The sequence below is a fragment of the Bos indicus x Bos taurus genome, chromosome 11 (genome assembly GCF_003369695.1).
Source record: "Bos indicus x Bos taurus breed Angus x Brahman F1 hybrid chromosome 11, Bos_hybrid_MaternalHap_v2.0, whole genome shotgun sequence".
Lineage (NCBI taxonomy): Eukaryota > Metazoa > Chordata > Mammalia > Artiodactyla > Bovidae > Bos > Bos indicus x Bos taurus.
This window is the reverse complement of record NC_040086.1, coordinates 45,987,271-46,008,902: the sequence shown is the minus strand read 5'-3', so window position 1 is coordinate 46,008,902 and position 21,632 is coordinate 45,987,271. Positions and strand designations below refer to the sequence as shown.

General features: G+C 44.8%; 1 protein-coding gene and 1 pseudogene across 2 annotated transcripts in view; one reads left to right on the top strand and one right to left on the bottom strand.

The window, feature by feature from the left end:
• Positions 1-5,832: 5,832 nt before the first annotated feature.
• LOC113900825 lies at positions 5,833-9,343 on the top strand (annotated as a pseudogene).
• A 7,582-nt stretch (positions 9,344-16,925) lies between these two features.
• CHCHD5 (coiled-coil-helix-coiled-coil-helix domain containing 5) overlaps positions 16,926-21,632 on the bottom strand; it is a 31,632-nt gene continuing 26,925 nt past the window's right edge. Inside the window, exon 4 of one of the 2 annotated variants that reach the window (XM_027555452.1) lies at positions 16,926-18,053. In XM_027555452.1, coding sequence (XP_027411253.1) covers positions 17,880-18,053 — 174 coding nt within the window. In that variant the 3' untranslated portion in view covers positions 16,926-17,879. Of the gene's footprint in view, positions 18,054-21,210; positions 21,247-21,632 lie in introns of those variants that run through there. The other variant, XM_027555455.1, reaches the window with a different exon arrangement.

The window sequence follows — 21,632 nt, the reverse complement described above, 5'->3', positions numbered from 1 at the left end:
CCTGAGCACCATGAGAGGAAGTCTTTGTGAGTTGGAATGCTTGTGCTCAGCTGTGTCTGACTCTTTGCCTACCCATGGACTGCAACTTGCCAGGCTCCTCTGTCCATGGATGTGACTCTGGTAAAGGAATGAAGGGAAGACAGAAAAGACTGGATGAGAAAGCTGCAAAGGGCAGGTCCAGGCCAGAGCATGATTGCAATATGTAGCCACTAAGCCAACCTGGGGCCCTGCTTCATAATGAGGCCAAGACCCTTATCTACACGTCAGAGTTGGCAGAGACCCTCATTTGTTACAGCTTAATCCTAATCTGATCTTGGCTGGAAGGGAAGCCTTTCTCTTCTGCTCTCAGACTGTGGCTTTCCACATGCAAGTCCCAACAAAGCACTTAGGAATAAAATGGAATAAAGGAGAAAATATCAGAGAAGGAAATGGCAACCCATTCCAGTACTAGTGCCTGGGAAATCCCATGGATGGAGGAGCCTGGTAGGCCACAGTCCATGGAGTCACAAAGAGTCGGACACGACTGAGTGACTTCACTTTCACTTTCACTTTCATCCAACAAGAGTAAGTGCTATTTCTTGAAACTCATAATTGTGGCTGTGTGTGTAGATGAATGTATAAATTGGGTTGTAATGGAAAAAAAACACTTTTTTTTTTTTTTCAGATAATTTCTTTGGCTGTATCAAGTTTTAGTTGTGGCATGTGGGATCAGTTCCCCAATCAGGGATCAAACCTGGGTGCCTTGCATTGGGAATGCGGAGCCTTAGCCACTGGACCATGAGGAAGTCCCTGTACAAAAACATTTCTTACTGAGGGTTGTGGTTTTAAAAGCTGAAGAAACCATTGCTTTAAGGGAAAGCAACCATTTATCAACTATTAAACAAAGACTATCAAAAATTGAATCTTGTTCTAAGTAGAGAAAAAAAGCAAGACTTGGCTCTTGTAATTAAGCTCTGAATTGGGGGATGAAAAGACAAACAAACCAGTAGGACAGGATGAGAAAAACCACAGTGACAGAAGGGTGTGCCCAGGGGAGGCAGGCCACGGCCTTGCCAGGGTCCTGGTGCTCCCAACTGGGGGTGGGGTGTGTGAATACAGACCAGCAGGGGCTGGTGTGGCCGCCCAGAGCCAGGGACTGCTTGCTGGGAGGTGGGGAGGGAAGCAGGGTCAGTGCGGCTGGGCAAGAATGGAAGGATCTGAGGGGAGAGCTGAAGACTTTCCCCTCTGGGAGATATGAAATTATCCCTATTGTTTAGAAGGGGATGGCTCGAGGCAGGGGCTGGGGGCTGGGGGTGGGGCAGCAGTTGAAGGACCAGATGTCGCGTTTGTCCCTGGTTCAAGGATTTTTCAAACTCACGTGAACATTGGTCCAGATGAAAACTTAGTCTACAGTTAACCATTTATTAGTCTGATAGGACTATCCATATTTTGCTTTTCTTCATATTTCTGCCTTGCGGTCCAGCTAGACCCAGCATTGGTGTCTGCCCAGCAGGCTTCTTTCCTCTCTTATCCCTGCTGGGTACTAAATCCTCCAGCAGGGGATGGGTTCAGAGAAAACAGTGTGTTAGCTGCTCAGTCGTGACTCAGTCCCAACTCTGCGACCCCATGGACTATAGTCTGCCAGGCTCCTCTGTCCATGGAATTCTCCAGGCAAGAATACAGGAGTGGGTACCCATTTCTTCTCCAGGGGATCGTCCCCATCCAGGGATTGAACCCTGGTCTTCTGCACTGCAGGCAGATTCTTTATAATCTGAACCCCCAGGGAAACCCAAGCCTACCCCCTAACACCCCTCCTTACACACCTGGGGGGCTGCCTGCAAACTAGCTGAGAAGGATGCAGCAGGGCTGACCGTCTGATTTTCAGCTCAGCATACAGGGACTGGCCTCTCTTTCTGCTTGTAAAAGAAGAAATGGAAAAAGCAACTTTACACAAATAAAAGTTAATTTAAAAATAAGATAAAGTTTCAAAAAAAAAAAAGTATAAATAGAAAAGCAGAAGTAACCAAAGGGACTAAGATTCTATTTCCCCTTAAAGCAAAAACAGTTTTTGTCTGTAGGTCCAGAATATACTGTGTGCCTTTTCCTAGTCAGGGGCTTCCCAGGTGGCACTAGTGGTAAAGAACTCGCTTGCCAATGAAGGAGACCTAAGAGATGCTAGTTTGATCCCTGGGTCAGGAAGATCCCCTGGAGAAAGGTATGGCAACCCATTCTGATATTCTTGCCTGGAGAAACCTGCATGGACAGAAGAGCCTGGTGGGCTACAGTCCACAGGGTCAAAGAGTCAGACAAAACTGAAGTGACTTAGCAGCACAGCAGTTTCCTAGTCATCCCTCTGAGCCCAGTAATTGGAAAGGAACTGCTGCTGCTAAGTCCCTTCAGTCATGTCCGACTCTGTGCGACCCCACAGACAGCAGCCCATCAGGCTCCTCCGTCCCTGGGATTCTCCAGGCAAGAACACTGGAGTGGGTTGCCATTTCCTTCTCCAACGCATGAAAGTGAAAAGTGAAAGTGAAGTCGCTCAATCGTGTCCGACTCTTAGCGACCCCATGGACTGCAGCCTACTAGGTTCCTCCATCCATGGGATTTTCCAGGCAAGAGTACTGGAGTGGGGTGCCATTGCCTTCTCCAAAGGAAAGGAACTAGGCAATATTAATATGCAGCAACCAAAGGGCTAACTTTTAAAAGAAATTTTTATTTTATATTGGAGTACAAAATGACCCTGATGCTGGGAAAGATTGTAGCATCACCTACTCGATGGACTGTGGAGGACAGGGAAGCCTGGCGGGCTGCATGAAGTCCATGGGAATGCTAAGAGTCGGACACGACTTAGCGATTGAATAATAACACAGTTGATTAACAATGCAAAGGGCTAATTTTGAGGGGCTGAGAATCCACTTTCTTCTGTTATACTTTGAACTTTTTTTTTTCTTTGAACTGTTTTTAAGAGGTACCCTAGAGAGTCGTAAAGTGCCCTTCTGTGTTGTCTATTCTTGTGCAAAGGCTGGTCTTTTCCTTGGCTCTCCACACACCAAGTCCCTCTCCACACCTCTGCTCCCAGGGGTTCTGTTGCCTGCAATTCATTCGCCCTTGTTTTACATCTACTTGAATTCTGCCTCCAAAATGCCATTCAAATCCCATCTCCTCTAGGAAGTCAACCCACATAGGAGGACGTAGCACTCCTAAAATTTTTTATCCTTTTAAATCTTTATGAATAAGGGGCTCATTCATTTCCCTATTTTTATAGCTTTGTCATGTTAAATGTTTATCACTGAGATCACAAATTCCCGGAACCCCAGAGACACCAACTTATATTTCTGTGCCTGGCATGGAGCTGAATATATAACAGGACCTCAGAACTGAGATCTATCACAAATCTGATACAAAATCTGAGTTCAAGACTCTGGGACCTTGGGCGCTTCCTTAATGCCACTGGGGTATGACTTCCTGTCTTGTAAAACTAGGATGGTAATAGTACCTACAATTTAGAGATGCTGCAGAGGTTAAACAAAACTATAGGTAAATGTTTAAGACACAGCACGGGATAGGTTATTTACTATAAATTGGTAAGATAGAAGTCAAAGGACTTTGCTTATTTCTCTATCCAGTCTTAGGGTTTTCCCCATCCTTGTGATTTTTTATTACATTTTTACTTATTTTTGAAATATGTAATATTTCAAAATAATTACAATGGTTCCAAAAGCAAGTCAGAACAAAAAGCTATTTCAGAGAAGTGTCATTCTTCTTAATTTCCTTCTTCCTTTTATCCTGTTCCCACTATGCCCTGCAGGTAACTAATCTCATTAGGGTTTTTTTTTTTTTTTTTTTTGGTCCTTATTTCCTCCTCTCAAATGATATTCTCAAGACTGTGTTCTTTTGAGACCTGATTCTCGGGAACCTAGTCATCTTTACACTTCAGCTTGGGAGGTGTTGCAAGCAGGCGCTCCATGACAATGGGGTTAGTTGGGGCTAATCCTCAAGGGATTAATCATGGTGAGAAAGAGCCGGCATTCTTCACGGGACTGTTGTAAATACTTGCCCCAGGTCCCAGTATATCTCTGTGACTGGTAAAGGGACCACAGCCCCATTCCTGCTATTTGGGAGTTCCTGCTACTCCCAGAGGCTGAAGGGAAAGTGTCACGCCCTAATGGAGTATCCCCACAGAGCCCAGGTGGCCTGTCAATCCTCCCATAGAGCGCAGGGCCTGACTCAAAAGTATATGATTGGATTTTTAAAAATAATTAATTATTTATTTATGGCTGTACTGAGTTTTCGTTGCAGTGAGGGAACTTTCCCTAGTTGCGGAGAGCTGGGGCTGCTCTCTAGTTACAGTGAGTGGGCTTCTCATTGGGCTGACTCTCTTGTTATGGAATGTGGGCTCTAGGGTGTGTGGGCTTCAGTAGTTGCAGAGTGTCGACTCAGTACTTGTGGCTCAAGGGCTCCAGAGCACAGGCTCAGTAGTTGTGGCACACAGGCATAGTTGCCCCACCGCACGTGGGATCTTCCCAGACCAGGGGTCAATCAAACCGGTGTCCCTTGCATTGCAAGGTGGATTCTTCACCACCGGAGAAATCCCTTTAAAGAATTTTATTTATTTATTTATTTTTGGCTGTGCTGGGTCTTCCTTGCTACGAAGGCTTTTTTCTAGCTGCAGAGAGCTGGAGTTACTCTCCAGTTGCGGTGCACAGGTTACTCATTATGGTGGCTTCTCTTGTTGCAGAGCATGGGCTTCAGGGCAGGCAGGCTTCAGTAGGCACACAGGCTTAGCTGCTCTGAGGCATATGGGGTCTTCTCGGATCAGGGATTGAACCTGAACCCATGTGTCCTGCATTGGCAGGCAGATTCTTTACCACTGATTCACCAGGGAAGCTCCTGTGATTGCATTTTTTAAAAATCCACACCCAAGCATGTGTAGTGACCTTTGCTCATGATGGGAAAGCAGCCCTTTATGCTTCTAATCCTTATTTCTCCTTGGGATCTGAGGGATCAAGTTTGAAAAGCTCCTAGGCACTTCTCCATAGGACCTCGTTTCAAGGAGAAAAAAAAAAAACAACCCTGAGTAAATAAAAGGGCCCAGCCATAGGGAGGCGGCTGGAGGAAGCGGAGGCCCACAGCTAGAGGTATTCATTGGAAAAAGCAGTGGGCGGAGAGGCTCCTGACTCTGAGGAGTCAGGCTGGCCCCAAGTCAGCTCCGAGGTTGTGACTCACCGCGAGGAAAAGGAGTGCCCTGTGCTCTGGGGGAGGCTGCCTGCTCCAAACAGGGGAGCGGTGGCCAAGGAAGGAAATGAAGCAATCCAGGATTGATGAGTAGCCTCGGGGCAACCCGAGCTGGGAGCCCAAGTTGTCCCCAACTGCTGCCACTCCATACGGTTACCCTGCGCCCCCAAGGGACAAACATCATGGAAGAGAGTGGATTTGCCTGGGAAAGGGAATCGGGCCCTGTTCTGGGCAAATAGTTCCACCTTTCTTTCCCCAAGCTGGGGAAGACCTGGCAGCCAGCATCCTGACACAGCCCAAAGCCATGCTTTATTTTACTTGTAATTAGAAAACCATTTTGGGACTTCCCTGGTGGTCCAGTGGTTAAGATTCTTCACTTCCAATGCAGGGGGCACGGTTTCAATTCCTTGTCTGGGAACTAAGATCCTATATGCCACATGGTGTCTCCAAAAATGATTAATAATAATAATTGTTTCTTTTTTTAAAGAAGAAAAATACTTGAATAGAGGTGACTTTGCACAAATCTGGGCTCTCCAGTTCACCATGGCCACCATCTCACCCTAAGTTGGCATCACAAACTGAGGCTCTACTCCCCACCTGCCTCTGAAATTATTTGAAATGTCAGCTCCTGGACAAGGAGCACCGCAAGTTCCTCCCACCTCTGGGGCTCTAGGAGTCTGTGTCCTGGAACAAAACGATTTTTCAACAGTGGCTAGAAACAGGGTGAGCAGGCTGCCCTGAGAAGGAAATGACCCTTCGCTCAGCAGGCTAGAGAAGACGAGCCTGGCAAGGCACCAAGACTGAGCCTACACAAGGCAGAAGTGACACAGCTTAGAGAGAATTCAAAACAGCATCTCTGACACCTCCCGGTGCCTCCTGTCTCTCTACGGTATCGCTGCCAGCAAGTGGGCATCACGCCCAACCTGCAGTGGGCAGCGAGGGGGCTAGGATCCCATCTGTCTGGTGTCCTAAAGCTGGTGGCTGGAACCATAGTGTCCAGGTTCCAGCCGCCCTCTGCTGGGCAAGTACAGAAGCTGCTTCCCAAAGAAAGAGGTGCCCCTCTCTCCTGGAGCCCCCTGAATCTGGGAGGTGGGAAAGGCATTCTGCTTTTCCACCACCTTCCCAGAAAAGCTGGAGAAAGTATCAGTGCCTCCTGAAAGATCTCTAGTAAAAGTCTCAAGTCACTTAAGTCCTCTGCCTTTAATCAGAATGACTTTTCATGACATAGGGTCTGACCCAAAGATATGCCCACTAAACATTAATGGAATAAATAACTAGCTCACCAGTTACCCACCATAGAAACTGCTTCTGAGGGACTTGCTTGGTGGTCCAGTGGCCAAGACTTCCAGCTTCCAATGCAGAGGGCATGGATTCGAACCCTGGTCAGGGAACTAGATCCCATGTGCTGCAACAAAGATCGAAGACCCCAAGTGCTGCAACTAAGGCCCAGTTCAGCCAAATAAGTAAATATATATTTTAAAAAATAAAAATAAGGAAACTTCTCCTGGCTTTGTCCAGGAGAACAGGTCCAGTGTACTGGGCATCTTTCTGAAATTCCTAATAAATAGGTCCTTCTACCTAGCTCTTCCAGTTTCAAGCTGCTTCTACTGGAGATCCAACCTGGCCTCCTTTCTTTGGAACCCCGGAGGCATCTTTCTGGGCTTCCCCGGTGGCTCAGTGGTAAAGAATCTGCCTGCCATGGGGGTCAAGAAGATCCCCTGGAGAAGGTAATGGCAACCCACTCCAGGATTCTTGCCTGGAGAATTCCATGGACAAATAAGCCTGGTTGGCCACAGTAGGGTCTCAAAGAGTCGGACAAGACTGATCAACTAAAACACTCACACCAGGCATGTCTCTTCTAATCCCCTCAACCCAGCTCTCCATTCCCAGCAGTGAAAGTGAAAGTGAAGTCGCTCAGTCGTGTCTGACCCTTTGCGACCCCATGGACTGTAGCCTAACAGGCTCCTCCATCCATGGGATTTTCCAGGCAAGAATACTGGAGTAGGTTGCCATTTCCTTCTCCAGGAGATCTTCCCAACCCAGGGACTGAACCCGGGTCTCCCTCATCGTAAGCAGACGCTTTACCATCTGAGCCACCAGTCACGCTGGGTCTAGTTCACAGCTTCTTTCCTTTCTCGCTGTCTTTATTTTTATTTATTTATTTTTCTCTCGCTCTCTTTAAATGTTTCCTCTGTCTCTGTTTTGGACACCAGGGTTCTTCATTTGGACATTGAGATAGTCTCTTCTGCCTGAAGCAGCCCCAGGCCTTTAACGAGGCCTCTTTTGTCCATTAATTATTAACTGTTGTTACTTGACACTTGTAAATAATGTAGGCCAGGAGAAAGGGCTGGAAAAGATCTCTGGGACCCCGTGGAGTGAGCCTGGAGAAGGCCAGGTTCCGAGAGGCCTGTGAAAGGGCTTCAGGTCCAGGCCACTTGGGAAGATGTTCGTCAAGCCTGTCTCAGGTGCTAACTAACCAAACCATACTTAAATGTGTGTGTGTTTCTTTTTTTTTCCTATTATGCCTATTTCTCTTACAACTTATTTTTCCTAGTTAATAATAGGGATCTTTTTTTAAAGCTAGGTGACATCAGTTCAGTTCAGTCGTTCAGTCGTATCCGACTCTTTGGGACCCCATGAATCGCAGCACGCCCGGCCTCCCTGTCCATCACCAACTCCTGGAGTTCACTGAGACTCACGTCCATCAAGTCAGTGATGCCATCCAGCCATCTCATCCTCTCTCGTCCCCTTCTCCTCTTGCCCCCAATCCCTCCCAGCATCAGAGTCTTTTCCAATGAGTCAACCCTTTGCATGAGGTGGCCAAAGTACTGGAGTTTCAGCTTTAGCATCATTCTTTCCAAAGAAATCCCAGGGCTGATCTCCTTCAGAATGGACTGGTTGGATCTCCTTGCAGTCCAAGGGACTCTCAAGAGTCTTCTCCAGCACCACATTTCAAAAGCATCAATTCTTTGCGCTAAAGCTAGGTGACATATGTGGTGTTAAAAAATAAACCGAGGCATATTAAGAACTTCAAGAAGTTACTTGAGCAAAAATCGATTTAGCTCTCTTTGGGCTCAGACCTAGGTTGTGGTGACATAGTGAAACGCACCAAGAAGGTCGGGACTGTGGGCAAACACGGGACCTCCCTCGGGAAAATGGTGAAGAAAACTGAAGTCAGCCAGCGTACCAAGTACACTTGCTCCTTCTGAGGCAAAACCAAGATGCAGAGACGAGTGGTGGGCATTTGGCTCTGTGGTTCCTGCATGAAAACGGTAGTGGGTGATGCTGGGGTACCATTTCTGGTGCCATTTCTGCTGTCACAGCAAAGTCTGCCATCAGAAAAGGGAAGGAATTGAAGGACAAGTAGAAGTGTCACCATTGCATAACACTGAAAGCCTATAGTAAATGGGTTAATTTATGTAACAAAAATTAAAAAAAAAATCTGTTCAAAGCTGGCAGCGCTCAGTCTCTCTGACAGAAAGGAGCCCCAAGGAACTGTACAAAATGAAAACCTTTTATAGGCAAAGAGGAACAGGAACAAGAAATTATACTGGGCAAAAAATAGCAGATTGTTTATTGTAAGGTAACTTTAGGGGATGGCAGGGGTCTCACAGGCAGATAACCTCACTAGTGCTAATCAGGTGATCCCTGATTGGCTGGGTTAAGATTCCACTGCTGGGAGAGCCAAAAGTGTAATTAAGGCTTAGTTTGGTGACATGGGGCTCAGCATAAGCAACTCCATCTTGGACCTGTCATCTTGTTTTTAATAACTGACAGGAAAAATTCAAAGGACTGAGGTGAGTCAATAGAAAGCTGTGCTCTCCCCTACTCCTTTCCCCATGTCCCTTGCCCACAGAAAGACTGCCACTTTTGAAAGTAGTGCTGTGAACATCCAGACACATGGTTATTGCCAGTCAAAGCTTATTGAGCACCTGCTATGATCCAAGCACTGTTTACAAAAGTTCTATCCTAGTAAACCTGTATTCTGATGAGAGGTGAGGGGATCAGGCAACAAAAGAGATAAATCTGTCAAGTCCATGATGTGTTATATGTTGATAATGTGAAAAATGAAAGTGTTAGTTGCTCAATCGTGTCTGACTCTGCGACCCCATGGACTCTAACCAGCCAGGCTCCTCTGTCCATGGAATTCTCAGGCAAGAATACTGGAATGGGTTGCCATGCCCTTCTCCAGGGGATCTTCTCAACCCAGAGATGGAACCTGGGTCTCCTGCATTGCAGGCAGATGCTTTACCATCTGAGCCACCAGGGAAGCCCTATATGTTGATAAGTGCAATAAAAATAACGTAACCAGGGTCTGAGAGCTGGTCCTGACTGCTCTTTCACTCTGCTATCCTGGCCACACCCTGAGAACCTGGGGCTGCGCTGGCCAAGTCACTCCTTCACTACATTCCTTGGCATTGGGGTGCTTGCCCTGCATGATCAAGTGGGGCTCTAGCAGGTCCTCAGGGGTCAGCTGGAGAACCTCCAAAGTAGCTGTTGGGATTGGGATTGCTCATCTTCATTTATCCTTGATCAGAGTTTATGAGTATTTTTTTCATATTTATTTATTTATTTGGCTGAGTTTCATCTTAATTGTGGCACGAAGGTTCTCCATTGTGGTGCGCAGGCACACAGGCTTAGCTGCCCATGTGGGCATGAGGCATGTGGGATCTTAGTTCCCCAACCAGGAATTGACCTGTGACCCCTGTATTGGAAGGCAGATTCTTAACCACTGGACTACAGGGAACTCCCTATGAATGTTTTTCTGTCTTTAATTAAATGTTATTAGAATTCTCTACATCAGTAGTTCTCAAAGTGGTCTCCGGACTGGCAGCATCAGGACCAGCATCATGTGGGAACTTGTCAGAAATGCAAATTCTTAAGTTCCCTCCCCCAGTCCCACTGGATCTTAGACTCTAGGGCTGTAGTCCCTAAATTTGTTTTAACTAGCCATAAGGTCTGCTCTGGGATTCCCTGGTGACTCAGATGGTAAAGAATTTGCCTGCAGTGCAGGAGACCTGGATTGGATCCCTGGGTCAGGAAGAACCCCTGGAGGAGGAAATGGCAACTCACTCTAGTATTCTTGCCTGGAATTCCTTGGACAGAGGAGCCCAGCAGGCTACAGTCCATGGAGTCCCAAAGAATCAGACACTACTGAGCGATTAATACATACACACACATCTGCTCTACAGAAATACTTTACTAATTCACATTCCTAACAATTATGGTCATAAGCACACATTTTTTAGAGTTACGCATCTTAAAAAAATGTTTTCCAGATGAAATCCTAGACTAGGGATAGAGCTTATATGTTAACAAGTAAAAGTTAAGTCTACTTTAAATGGAGTATGACCTATAAAAACTGAACCACTAAAGGTAGAAGTAGAGACTTCCCTGGCAGTCCACTGGTTAAGAATCCGCCTTCCAGTGCAGGAAACGTGGGTTTGATCCCTGGTCAGAAAGCTAAGATTCCACACATGTGTGCATGCTCAGTCACTCAGTCGTGTCTGACTCTTTGCAAACCCATGGCCTGTAGACTGCCAGCCTCCTCTATCCATGGGATTTTCCTGACAAGAACCCTGCAGTGAGTTGCCATTTCCTACTCCAAAAGATTCTCAACCAAGGGACTGAACCAATGTCTTGTGTCTTCTGAGTCTCCTGCACTGGCAGGCGGATTCTTTTACCTCTGAGCCATCTGGAAAGCCCTAAAATTCCACATGCCTCACAGCTAAAAACCCAGAACATAAACACAGAAGTAACATTGTAACAGATTCAATACAGACTTTACAAATGGTCCACGTCAAAAACATCTTTAAAAAAATAAAAAGAGGATAAGTAAAATACAAATCTTATAGCTCAATTATTTGAAAATGAGGATCAATTCATGCGATTCCTGAGGACTTAAATGTACCCAATCTGTCATGTGTTTGTGTTAGTCACTCAGTTGTGTCCGACTTTGTGACCCCATGGACTGTAGCCCTCCCCTAAAAATGGGATTCTCCAGGCAAGAATACTGGACTGGGTTGCCATTTCCTTCTCTAGGGGATCTTCCCAACCCAGGGATCAAACCTGGGTCTCCCGAATTGCAGCCAGATTCTTTACCATCTGAGCCACGAGGGAAGCCAACTGGATGGGTGACCTAGTCCTAAATCCCGTGTTATCAAAAAGCAACAAAAGTTGGAAATAAATGAAGAATAACTAAAAACTGATGATGTGGGTTGTTAAAATACAGATAAATAGTAATATATGTTTTTATTCCTCTCTGTATGTGTGCTAAGTTGCTTCAGTCATGTCCAGCTCTTTGCAACCCCATGGACTGTAGCCCACCAGGCTCCTCTGTCCATGGGATTCTCCAGGCAAGAATACTGGAGTGAGTTGCCATTCCCTTCTCCAGGGGATCTTCCCAACCCAGGGTCAAACCTGAGTCTCTTGGGGGACCTTCCAGACCCAGGGATCAAACTCGCATCTCTAAGGTCTCCTGCCTGAGCAGGTGGGTTCTTTACCACTAGCACCACCCAGGAAGCCCTTTCCAAAAGAAGAAGTGAATAGTAGTAATAGTCATTAGGCTATATTCCAGGCAATGTGGAAAGCACATAGTATGCAATTTTATAATAGCAACACAAACAAGAAACTATCAGAAGAACACTTTGGGCTTTAATTTACAGATGAGCAAACAGGCTTGGGAAGCTTCAGGATCTTGCCTGGTACATGCCTAGCAGATGGGAGGAGCTGGAATTGGATTCTTTAATCTCAGTCTGTGCTCATTTTACTGAAAGCCACATTTGTAGATACTAGTGCTTATCTGAGCCTAATCCCTGGAGGACTAGGAGTCTCTGGAGAGAGAGAGAGAGGCTTTGGGAGGTCAGGAAGGAGATAAGTCTTGGCCAGAGTCCATCCATCTCACAGAGTGTCAAGTGTGTCTAGTGGGATCCTAGACACACGTTATGGCTGTTTTGCCAGCCTTGCATCCTTTGCAAGAGGAATAAGGTATATGTTGGGAGGAATGGCCAAATGGAGTCCTGGAAAGGGCCTCCCACAGCCAAGACATTAACCTAAAAGTAACTGTGTACCCCTGGGGATATTACAGAGATTAGTTCCAAAAAGATTTGAAAGATGTGGGTCTAGGGATTTCTACAACATCTGCATTCACCTTACCTGTCTGGTCAGTGTCACAGGCCAGCAGTGTTGGAGAATGAGGGTAAGTCAACACAGACACCCTCTATGGGCTCTGCCTACCCTGCCCAGAGCACCTCTGCAAGGAGAGGGGGCACCCACACTCAAGGGGAGGAGGTTAAAAAAAAAAGGGGGGGGGAGGAGGTTATACAGGGAAGGCGAGTACAGCAGCAGGTGGGACTCAGAGCCACTTGGAATTCTGCCCACCACCCCTCCTCCTGTGTGGAGCATGGCTGCAGCTCTAAGCTGTCTACCAGGCAGCATCCACGTTACTGCATTGGGCCCCTTTTGTTTAGCTGTCACCCTGCACAAGGACCACAGCGATCTGGGACCTCTGACTTTCACACTTCACTTTCTATGTGAGTAATAAATGGCCTAATCTGAAAATGGGCTCATTTTTTCTTTTTTTTTAAATTATTTCTTTTTTTTTTGACTGCACTGGGTCTTCCTTGCAGTGCACAGGCTTCTCATTGTGGTGGTTTTTTGCGGAGCACAGGCTCTAAGGCATACAGGCTTCAGTAGTTGTGGTGCATGGGCTTAGTTGTTCCACAGCACATGGGATCGTCCCAGATCAGGGATCAACCCCAGGTCTCCTGCATTGGCAGGCAGATTCTTCACTGGACAACCAGCGAAGTCCTTTTAAAATGCTTATCAGAGTATAATGGATTTTCAGTGTTGTGTTAGTTTCAGGTGTACAGCAAAGTGAGTCAGTTATGTTTTTGTTCAGTCACTAAGTCATGTCAGACTCTTTGCGACCCTATAGGCTGAAGCATGCCAGGCTTCCCTGTCGTTTATTATGTCCTGGAGTTTGCTCAAACTCATGTCCACTAAGTCAGTGATGCCATCCAACCATCTCATCCTCTGTCGCCCCCTTCTCCTCCTGCCCTTACATACATATATCCACTCTTTTTAAGATTCTGTTTCCATATGGGTCATTACAGAGTGTTAAGTAGAGTTCCCTGTGGTATACAATAGGTCCTTATTAGTGACTCCTTCCTTCTTTACCAGCCAGGCCTTGCCTGTGCCTAATACTTTACAGCTGCTTAGGGATCGCTCGCTACTTGACAGAAAGATACTGGGTCTGCTGAGGGGAGGAAGGAATTGTCTATCAAAGGAACTGCAGGACATGGCCCAAGTGTGCCCAGCAGGAGCTAGGGGACAGACCTGGGACTATATTCTCCTCATGCTGCACTGGGTGAGATGAAACATAAAGTTGGGTAAAGAACACGCTGCTGATTTGGGAGCCCTGCCGTATGGTATAGGACTTACACCCTGGCGAGGAGCTGGAGACGGTGCTGATGCTCTATTTCCCTGGTTCATGGAAGCTCAGAAAAGCCATGGCCTCCACTAAGTGAAGTAGAACTGCCAGAACCACCATGGCAAAGAGCGGGTGAAGAGGTCAAAGGCTCAGCGAAGTGGGCATACTGGAACAGATATATCACTAAGGACAGAAAACCCACAGGAGGACCTGGAGAGCATTCTAAATACCTAAGCAGTAAGCATGCACTGGTGAAAAGGGCCAGCAGCATCAGTGAGAAAATCAGCTATGGCTGCCCTCACTAGACCAGGGCTGGTGGGGGAGGCAGAATTGTGTTCCTCTACTAATGGGGTTGATGGGGTCTCTGGGAATCTGTGTTCACTTCCTGTACCCTCTCTCCTCCTGAAGTATGGACTGGACGAAAGACCTTGACAGCAATGAGAGGGATTAATTCTGCAAGCTTTTCAGCCTCTCTCTGTAGATCCTGCTCTCTCTCATGCCCTGGGGCCTGACTGCACACCACAGATATTTGCATTTATAATATAAAACTTCCTTCCCAGACTTTCTAAACAGAAAACTTGTTCCAGCTTAAAATAAAGCTGGGACCTCCCTGTCTTCCTACCTGTGGGCCCTTAAGCTTCCTTCCCCCTACTTCCAAGATGCCTTGACCCTTAGCTTCTGAGGCTCAGCCTGTGCCTCCCACATGTAACCTGCCCTGTGGCATTAATCTAAGTCCAGCAGACATAGGCAGATGCCACAGAGTTGCCCAATTTCCTCTAAAAGAACATTTTAACTTTTATTCCTGGAGATAGCTTCTTGCTCATTTTCAGGCCTGAGTAATCTTTCAGGCAATTGGGTAAAGAACATGCTGCTGAGCAGGAAAGTCTCCTGTTATTTAACAACCTGAAGTCTCGTCTTACCGTATATTCTCTTTCTCCATCATTTGTGCACAAATATTTCCATCACCAGTTGATTTCCATCACCAGCCCTTGTATGGGCTGACTGTATTCATTGTACCACACCACTTTATATAAGGTACTTGAGCACCCCCGGAAGCTCTAGGAACCTGCCCTCTATGGGTATTGTGCTGTAAAGGTTGTGTCCCCAACAGAACTTCAGGCAATTCTAACGAATGTACTTTACATATTTATTATTTTTTGGCCACACCACATGTGGGATCATAGTTTCCCAACCAGGGATCAAACCCTAACCCTTGCATTGGAAGTGAGGAGTCTTAACCACTGGACCACAAGGGAAGTCCCTAAAGAATGTACTTTAGATAGAAGGGAAGCAATCCACAAAAAAGATCAGAAATACAGGAAAGAATAAAGAACACTGATGCTGTAAAACAAGAAAACCATCTGCTGGGCATAAAACAGCAAAATGAACAGGTAAACAGGGGAGGAACCGAGGTTCATGTATTCAAATATCCTTGTGTGGTTTGAAGGCTATAAAGCTATTTATTTTAGATTTTACCAAGTTAATCATGAATGTCAAAATACCTGGGGTAAAAATTATTAGGCTAAAATATATAAATCTCATACTTGCAAAAATTTAAAAAGGAATTAGAAAAAATATTTAATCGATCCCAAAGGAGCCAATGTGTTTTAGTAGCTCAGTTCAGTTCAGTTCAGTTGCTCAGTTGTGTCCGACTCTTTGTGACCCCATGGACTGCAGCACGCCAGGCTTCCCTGTCCATCACCAACTCCCAGAGCTTGCTCAAACTCATGTCCATCAAATTAGTGATGCCATCCAAACATCTCATCCTCTGTTGTCCCTTTCTCCTTCTGCCTTCAATCTTGCCCAGCATCAGGGTCTTTTCTATTGAGTCAGTTCTTCGCATCAGGTGGCCAAAGTACTGGAGTTTCAGCTTCAGCATCAGTCCCTCCAACGAATATTCAGGACTGATTTCGTTTAGGATTCACTGCTTTGATCTCCTTGCATTCCAAGGGACTCTTAAGAGTCTTCTCCAACACCACAGTTCAAAAGCATCAATTCTTTGGCACTCACATCCATACATGACTACTGAAAAAACCATAGCTTTGACTAGAAGGATCTTTGTTGGCAAAGTAATGTGTCTGCTTTTTCATATGCTATCTAGGTTGGTCATAGCTTTTCTTCCAAGGAGCAAGCTTCTTTTAATTTCATGGCTGCAGTCACCATCTGCACTGATTTTTGATTCCAAAAAATAAAGTCTGTCACTGTTTCCATTGTTTCCCCATCTATTTGCCATGAAGTGATGGGATCGGATGCCATGATCTTAGTTTTCTGAATGTTGAGTTTTAAGCCAACTTTTTCACTCTCCTCTTTCACTTTCAACATGACGCTCTTTAGTTCTTCTTCAGTTTCTGCGATAAGGGTGGTGTCATCTGCCTATCTGAGGTTATTGATATTTCTCCCAGCAATCTTAATTCCAGTTTGTGCTTCATTCAGCCTGGCATTTTGCATGATGTACTCTGCATACTGGTTAAATAAGCAGGGTGACAATATACAGACTTGACATATTCCCTTCCTGATTTGGAACCAGTCTGTTGTTCCATGTCCAGTTCTCACTGTTGCTTCTTGACCTGCATACAGATTTCTCAAGAGGCAGGTCAGGTGTCTGGTATTCCCATCTCTTTAAGAATTATAGCTCAGTCATGTTCAACTCTTTGTGACCCCATGGACTATAGCCCACCAGGCTTCTCTGTCCATGGGATTTCTCAGGCAAGAACACTGGGTGAGTTGTCATTTCCTTCTCCAGAGGATCTTATCAATCCATGGATCAAATCTGGGTCTCCTGCACTACAGGCAGATTCTTACCATCTGAGCCACCAGAGAGGAATAAAAACAGAAAAGAAGGCAAATATAAAGCACAAAATAAAATGGATAAAATAATCTAAAGGGATGATAATCTCTTTAGAGATTATAAATAATCTTCAGAGATAATAAAATAAAGAGCTGATTATCATATAAATTTAAAAGGAGTATATAAAATACAAATAACTGAACATTTTCACTTAAAAAAAAAACAAAGATTGGGAATGCCCTGGAGATTCAGTGGTTAGGACTCAGAGCTCCCACTTCAGGGGCCAAAGGTTCCATCTCTAGTCCAGGAACTAAGATCCCACATGCGCCACGTGGCATGGCCAAAAGAAAAAAAAAAATTAACAAAGTAAAGGAATACAACAGGGTATATGGACAAACTAAGGGAAAGAAAGCAGATGTAGCCATGTTATGATCAGGCAAAATAGAATTTAAGGCAAAAAGCATTACCAGAGAGAAGAAGGATCACTCCATTATGATAAAAGGTTTATTACACCAGGAACATAAAACTAGTACAGAAGTATAGACTTATGTGAGCCTAACTAAGTAGCTTCAAAGTACTGTATGTAAATAAAAAATGAACAGAACTACCAGGAGAAATTCACAGAGCTAGCACCCATGAAATATTTTACACATTACCTTCTGCAATATTTAGATCAAGACGTTACTATATTAACTAAACTCTGCAGCCAGGAAGTTTAACTTTGAAGCAGAACAACTGTTGTGGAATACACATTATTTTGAATCTCACATGTAACTTTTATGAAAAAAGATCTCATGGAGCTAATTTCCTCAAATCTTAAAAGATTGATGTCACTCTTTGACTGTAATCCATTTAAATTAGAAAGTATTAACCGAAAGAAAATTAGAAGAATACTATATTTGGAAATTCATGAGATAAATTCTAAATAACTGATATGTCAAAGAAGAAACTATTGTGGAAATCACTTAGTATGCAGAAATAATGACAATATACTACCATACCACAAACACTATTTTTAAAATTAATTAATTTACTCATTTGGACATGCTGAGTCTTAGTTAAGGCACGCGGGATCTTTAGTTGCAGTATGTGGGATCTAGTTCCCTGACCAAGGATTGAACCTGGGCCCTCTGCATTGGGAGCGAGGAGTTGTAGCCACTGGACCACCAGGGAAGTCTCCACAAACACTCCTTAGATATTCATAGTCTTAAATGCTCCTGTTACAGAAAAATAAAAGCTGCAAATTAGAGATTCATGTAAATATCCTACTTAGTGGGAAAGGAAAGCTTAGTTGCTCAGTTGTGTCTGACTCTTTGCAATCCCATGGACTGTAGCCTGCAAGGCTCCTGTGTCCATGGGATTTCCCAGGCAAGAATACTGGAAAAATATCTGATGTAAGAAGTTGCAAAAAAGACAAAAGAAACCCAAAAGAGTCGAAACCTTACTTCATCCCCTGGAACAAGCATTCATTTTCTGTAAACCAGGCCCTTGGTTCCAGTAGAGCCTCAGGTTGACAACCTGCTTATTATGAGTTGTGGTGAGAAAAGGCACTCTTGATTCTTCCCCTTGATTCCAGAACCTGCATATTCTGGTCATTGATACAATGCATAGGCTGCATCCCTGAAGAAAGAAGAATGTCTTAACTCTAAATGTTGTTCCTCAAATGGCACCAGGGCTGAGGTTTTAATGGGTCATCCAAATATTTACCTGGTTGGCTGCTTTTGGGAGGTCTGATATATGGTAGAACTAGTGAATCCCATTATTATAATTAGTACCCATTGTTATGTCTCATTCACACTCAAGGATAATCAAGCCTTCCATGACCCCTCACAGTGGTGCTGGTAGAGACATTCATTGCAGGCAGTGAACTACAACCAGGTGTGCAGTAGGCATAAACTTTAGTAAGAATGGGTGGGGGACTTCCTTGGTGGTCTAGTGGCTAAGACTCTTCCCCCACAGTGCAGGGGAACCAGATTCAATCTCTGGTCAGGGAACTAGATTCCACAGCCCTCAACAAAGAGTTTCCATGATGAAACAAAGATGGCAGTTCTCACATGCTGCAACCAAGACCCAACACAGCCAAATAAATAAATGAACTGTTGTCGTTGTTTAGTAGCTAAGTCATGTCCAACTGTATGTGACCCCATGGACTGTAGCCCGTCAGGCTCCTCTGTCCATGGGATTTCCCAAGCAAAAACACTGGAGTGGGTTGCCATTTCCTTCTCCAGGTGATCTCTCTGACTCAGGGATCAAACCCATGTCTCCTGTAATAGCAGGTGGATTCTGTGCCACTCAGCCACCTGTGGCCCAAATAAATAAATAATAAATAAAAAGAATGGGGGGGGATGAGGGGATGGGGACGGGAGGGAAGCCCAAGAGGGAGGGTATATATGCATATTATAGCTGACTCACTTTGTTGTACAGCAGAATTAACACAACATTGTAAAGCAATTATATCCCAACTAAAAAAAAAAAAAATTAATCACTGTCATGTCCAGAACAGATTAGATGTAATCAATCTGCCACCAAGAGACTGGCTGCTTTCCTCCAAGGGATGGCACCACATGGCACAGCTGGTGACACGGTAAATGTTGTTTGATCACTCTTGGACAGAAGGAGTCCATGCTGTTTCTCCAGCTGTCAGCCAGACAAACAATGGGGTTACGAAAGACAGAGGCTAGCTGATATTCACCTGTTATGTCACCCTGTTCACATGGCTGCTGAGTGTATCTTCTGAGGCGGATGCTTTTGGTGGGCCCTGACTTGAAGCACAAAGATACACACATCCTGTGCTCATGCACACAGATTCATACCCCTTTGTCTCTAATCTTCCCGTCTTACTTTTTCTAGGTCCCTGACCTCCTAGCAAAACTACTCACCACACCTCAGGAGTTCATACACATACCTACTTCAGGCCTCTTCTCTCAAAATACAAATTGTACATGGACAAAAACTGCTATTCCAGGGGGAAAAAAATTGTATTTGGTTAAAATGTCCCTTTGCGGATGAATGTATTTCTGAAGATGAAATGGAGACACAGATGTAGAGAAGGAATTTGTGGACACAGTGGGAGAAGAGGTGGGTAGGATGAGTGGAGAAAGTACCATTGACATATATATACCCCATAGTGTGTAAAATAGATAACTAGTGTGAAGCTGATATATAACACAGGGATCCCAGCTCTGCTATGACCTAGAGAAGTGGGATGTGGGGAATGGAGGAAGGCTCAGGAGAAGGGGATGTATATATTACTATGATTGATTTGAGTTGTTATATGGCAGAAATCAACACATTGTAAACCAGTTGTCCTCCAGTTAAAAAAAAATCCCTTTGTCTCCAATGTTGTATATTCTTAGAATAAAATACTACTTAAAAGAAAACCATCTGCCATTCCAGTAAACTATGAATGTTGCCTGCCATAGAGCCATCAGCTACTGCACGTGTTCCCTAAGGAGAATTCTTCAGGATGGAGAAAAATAGATATTGTTCCTAGACAATTAAGATGCATATCAAAAGAATAATTTCAATGAGCCTGGATTATTGCTTCTCATGTATAGAAAAACACTAAAATTATTAACCTGAGATGTTTGGGTTTTCTGATTAGCAGTAGTCTTTTGATGTTCAACTACATGGGTTTTGTTCTTCTCCAGCAAAAATTCCTATATATACTGTCTCCTCCTTTACCTCTTTGGAACAGTGCCTAAGAATCTGAGAGGCTGTCTCCCATATACTGCAGTCCTCAGTAAGGTCCCCAGATAAAACATAACTTTAAGCAACTATGTATGCTTGATCACTCAGTCCTGTCCAACTCTTTGTAACCCTTTGGACTGTAGCCTGCCACTCCCCTCTGTACATGGGATTTCCCAGGCAAGAATACTGGAGTGGGTTGCCCTTTCCTTCTCCAGGAAATCTTCCCAACCCAGGGATCGAACCTGGGTCTCCTGCATTGCAAGCAGATTCTTTACCCGCTGAGCCATTGGGGAAGTTCCAGAAATCAACCCTGAATATTTATTGGAAGGACTGGTGCTGAAGCTGAAACTCCAATACTCTGGGCACCTGATGCGAAGAGCCGACTCACTGGAAAATACCCTGATGCTGGGAAAGATTGAGGGCAAGAGGAGAAGAGGATGACAGAGGATAAGATGGTTGGATGGCATCACCAACTTGATGGACATGAGTTTGAGCAAACTCTGGGAGATGTTGAAGGACAGGGAGGCCTAGCATGCTGTATTCCATGGGATTGCAAACAATTGGATACGACTGAGCGACTGAACAACAAGGGGGTCTCCAACCCACATACACACATTGACAACTGTTCCAGATCCCTAGAGGTCCGTGCTGCAAACCTCCTACTGGCCCTTCCTGACTCCACATGGTATCTTTACCTATCATGGACACCTGGGCGCCACAGGTGCTGCCGCTACGTTCAGTGGCCAAGGGGCAGGCAAATTGCTTTGTGCTTTGGATCCACGAGAAATCTCCTCTTCCTCTGGACATTGTTTGAACTAGAAAGTAAATGAATCAGTGCTGTTTTGTCTCAGAGTTCCCCCAAATACTATTTCTTTCTTTTTTAATACTATCTGCATCTTCCATAGTGATGGAGGTACTTAAGGTATAGCATTTGTTCCAAACCAGTGGGTTCATAAAAATTTCACCAATATAGCAAACACTTTGAATTTGGGGGAAAGTTTTTTTTTTCCCCTGCTAGCTGGTATCTGGGCATCTAGAATACTTACCGTATTTGGTTCAACAAAATTCAGTTAGTACCATGTGCCATAGAATATCAAGATGATTAAGATCCCTGTGGATTATGCTGTAATAGAAAGCAGGAGAGTTAACACAGCACCGGGGCAGGACAGTCAATGTATTCTGCTGGCCTTGCCACCTATAAGAAGCCTCTGTATTCCCTTTTCTGTGGTGGACAGTTTCTCTAGAAAACAGTCACAGGCCTGTTTACGAAAAAACTAAAGGAATATTGTACATTTTTGCAGTGGCCTCACCAGCTCCTTCCTCACAGGGAACTGGAATGCCTGTCTGTCAGTCTAAAAACTGACTCATCTAGAAACCAGGTAAAAACTTGTAATTTTCCATTGAAGTGAAGGGCACCAGGCTTTTGCTTCCCAGCTCTCCATGTTTTCTGGTTATACAACCAAACAATATTCAGATGCCATCATATCTCTTCCCCAAAGACATTATGGA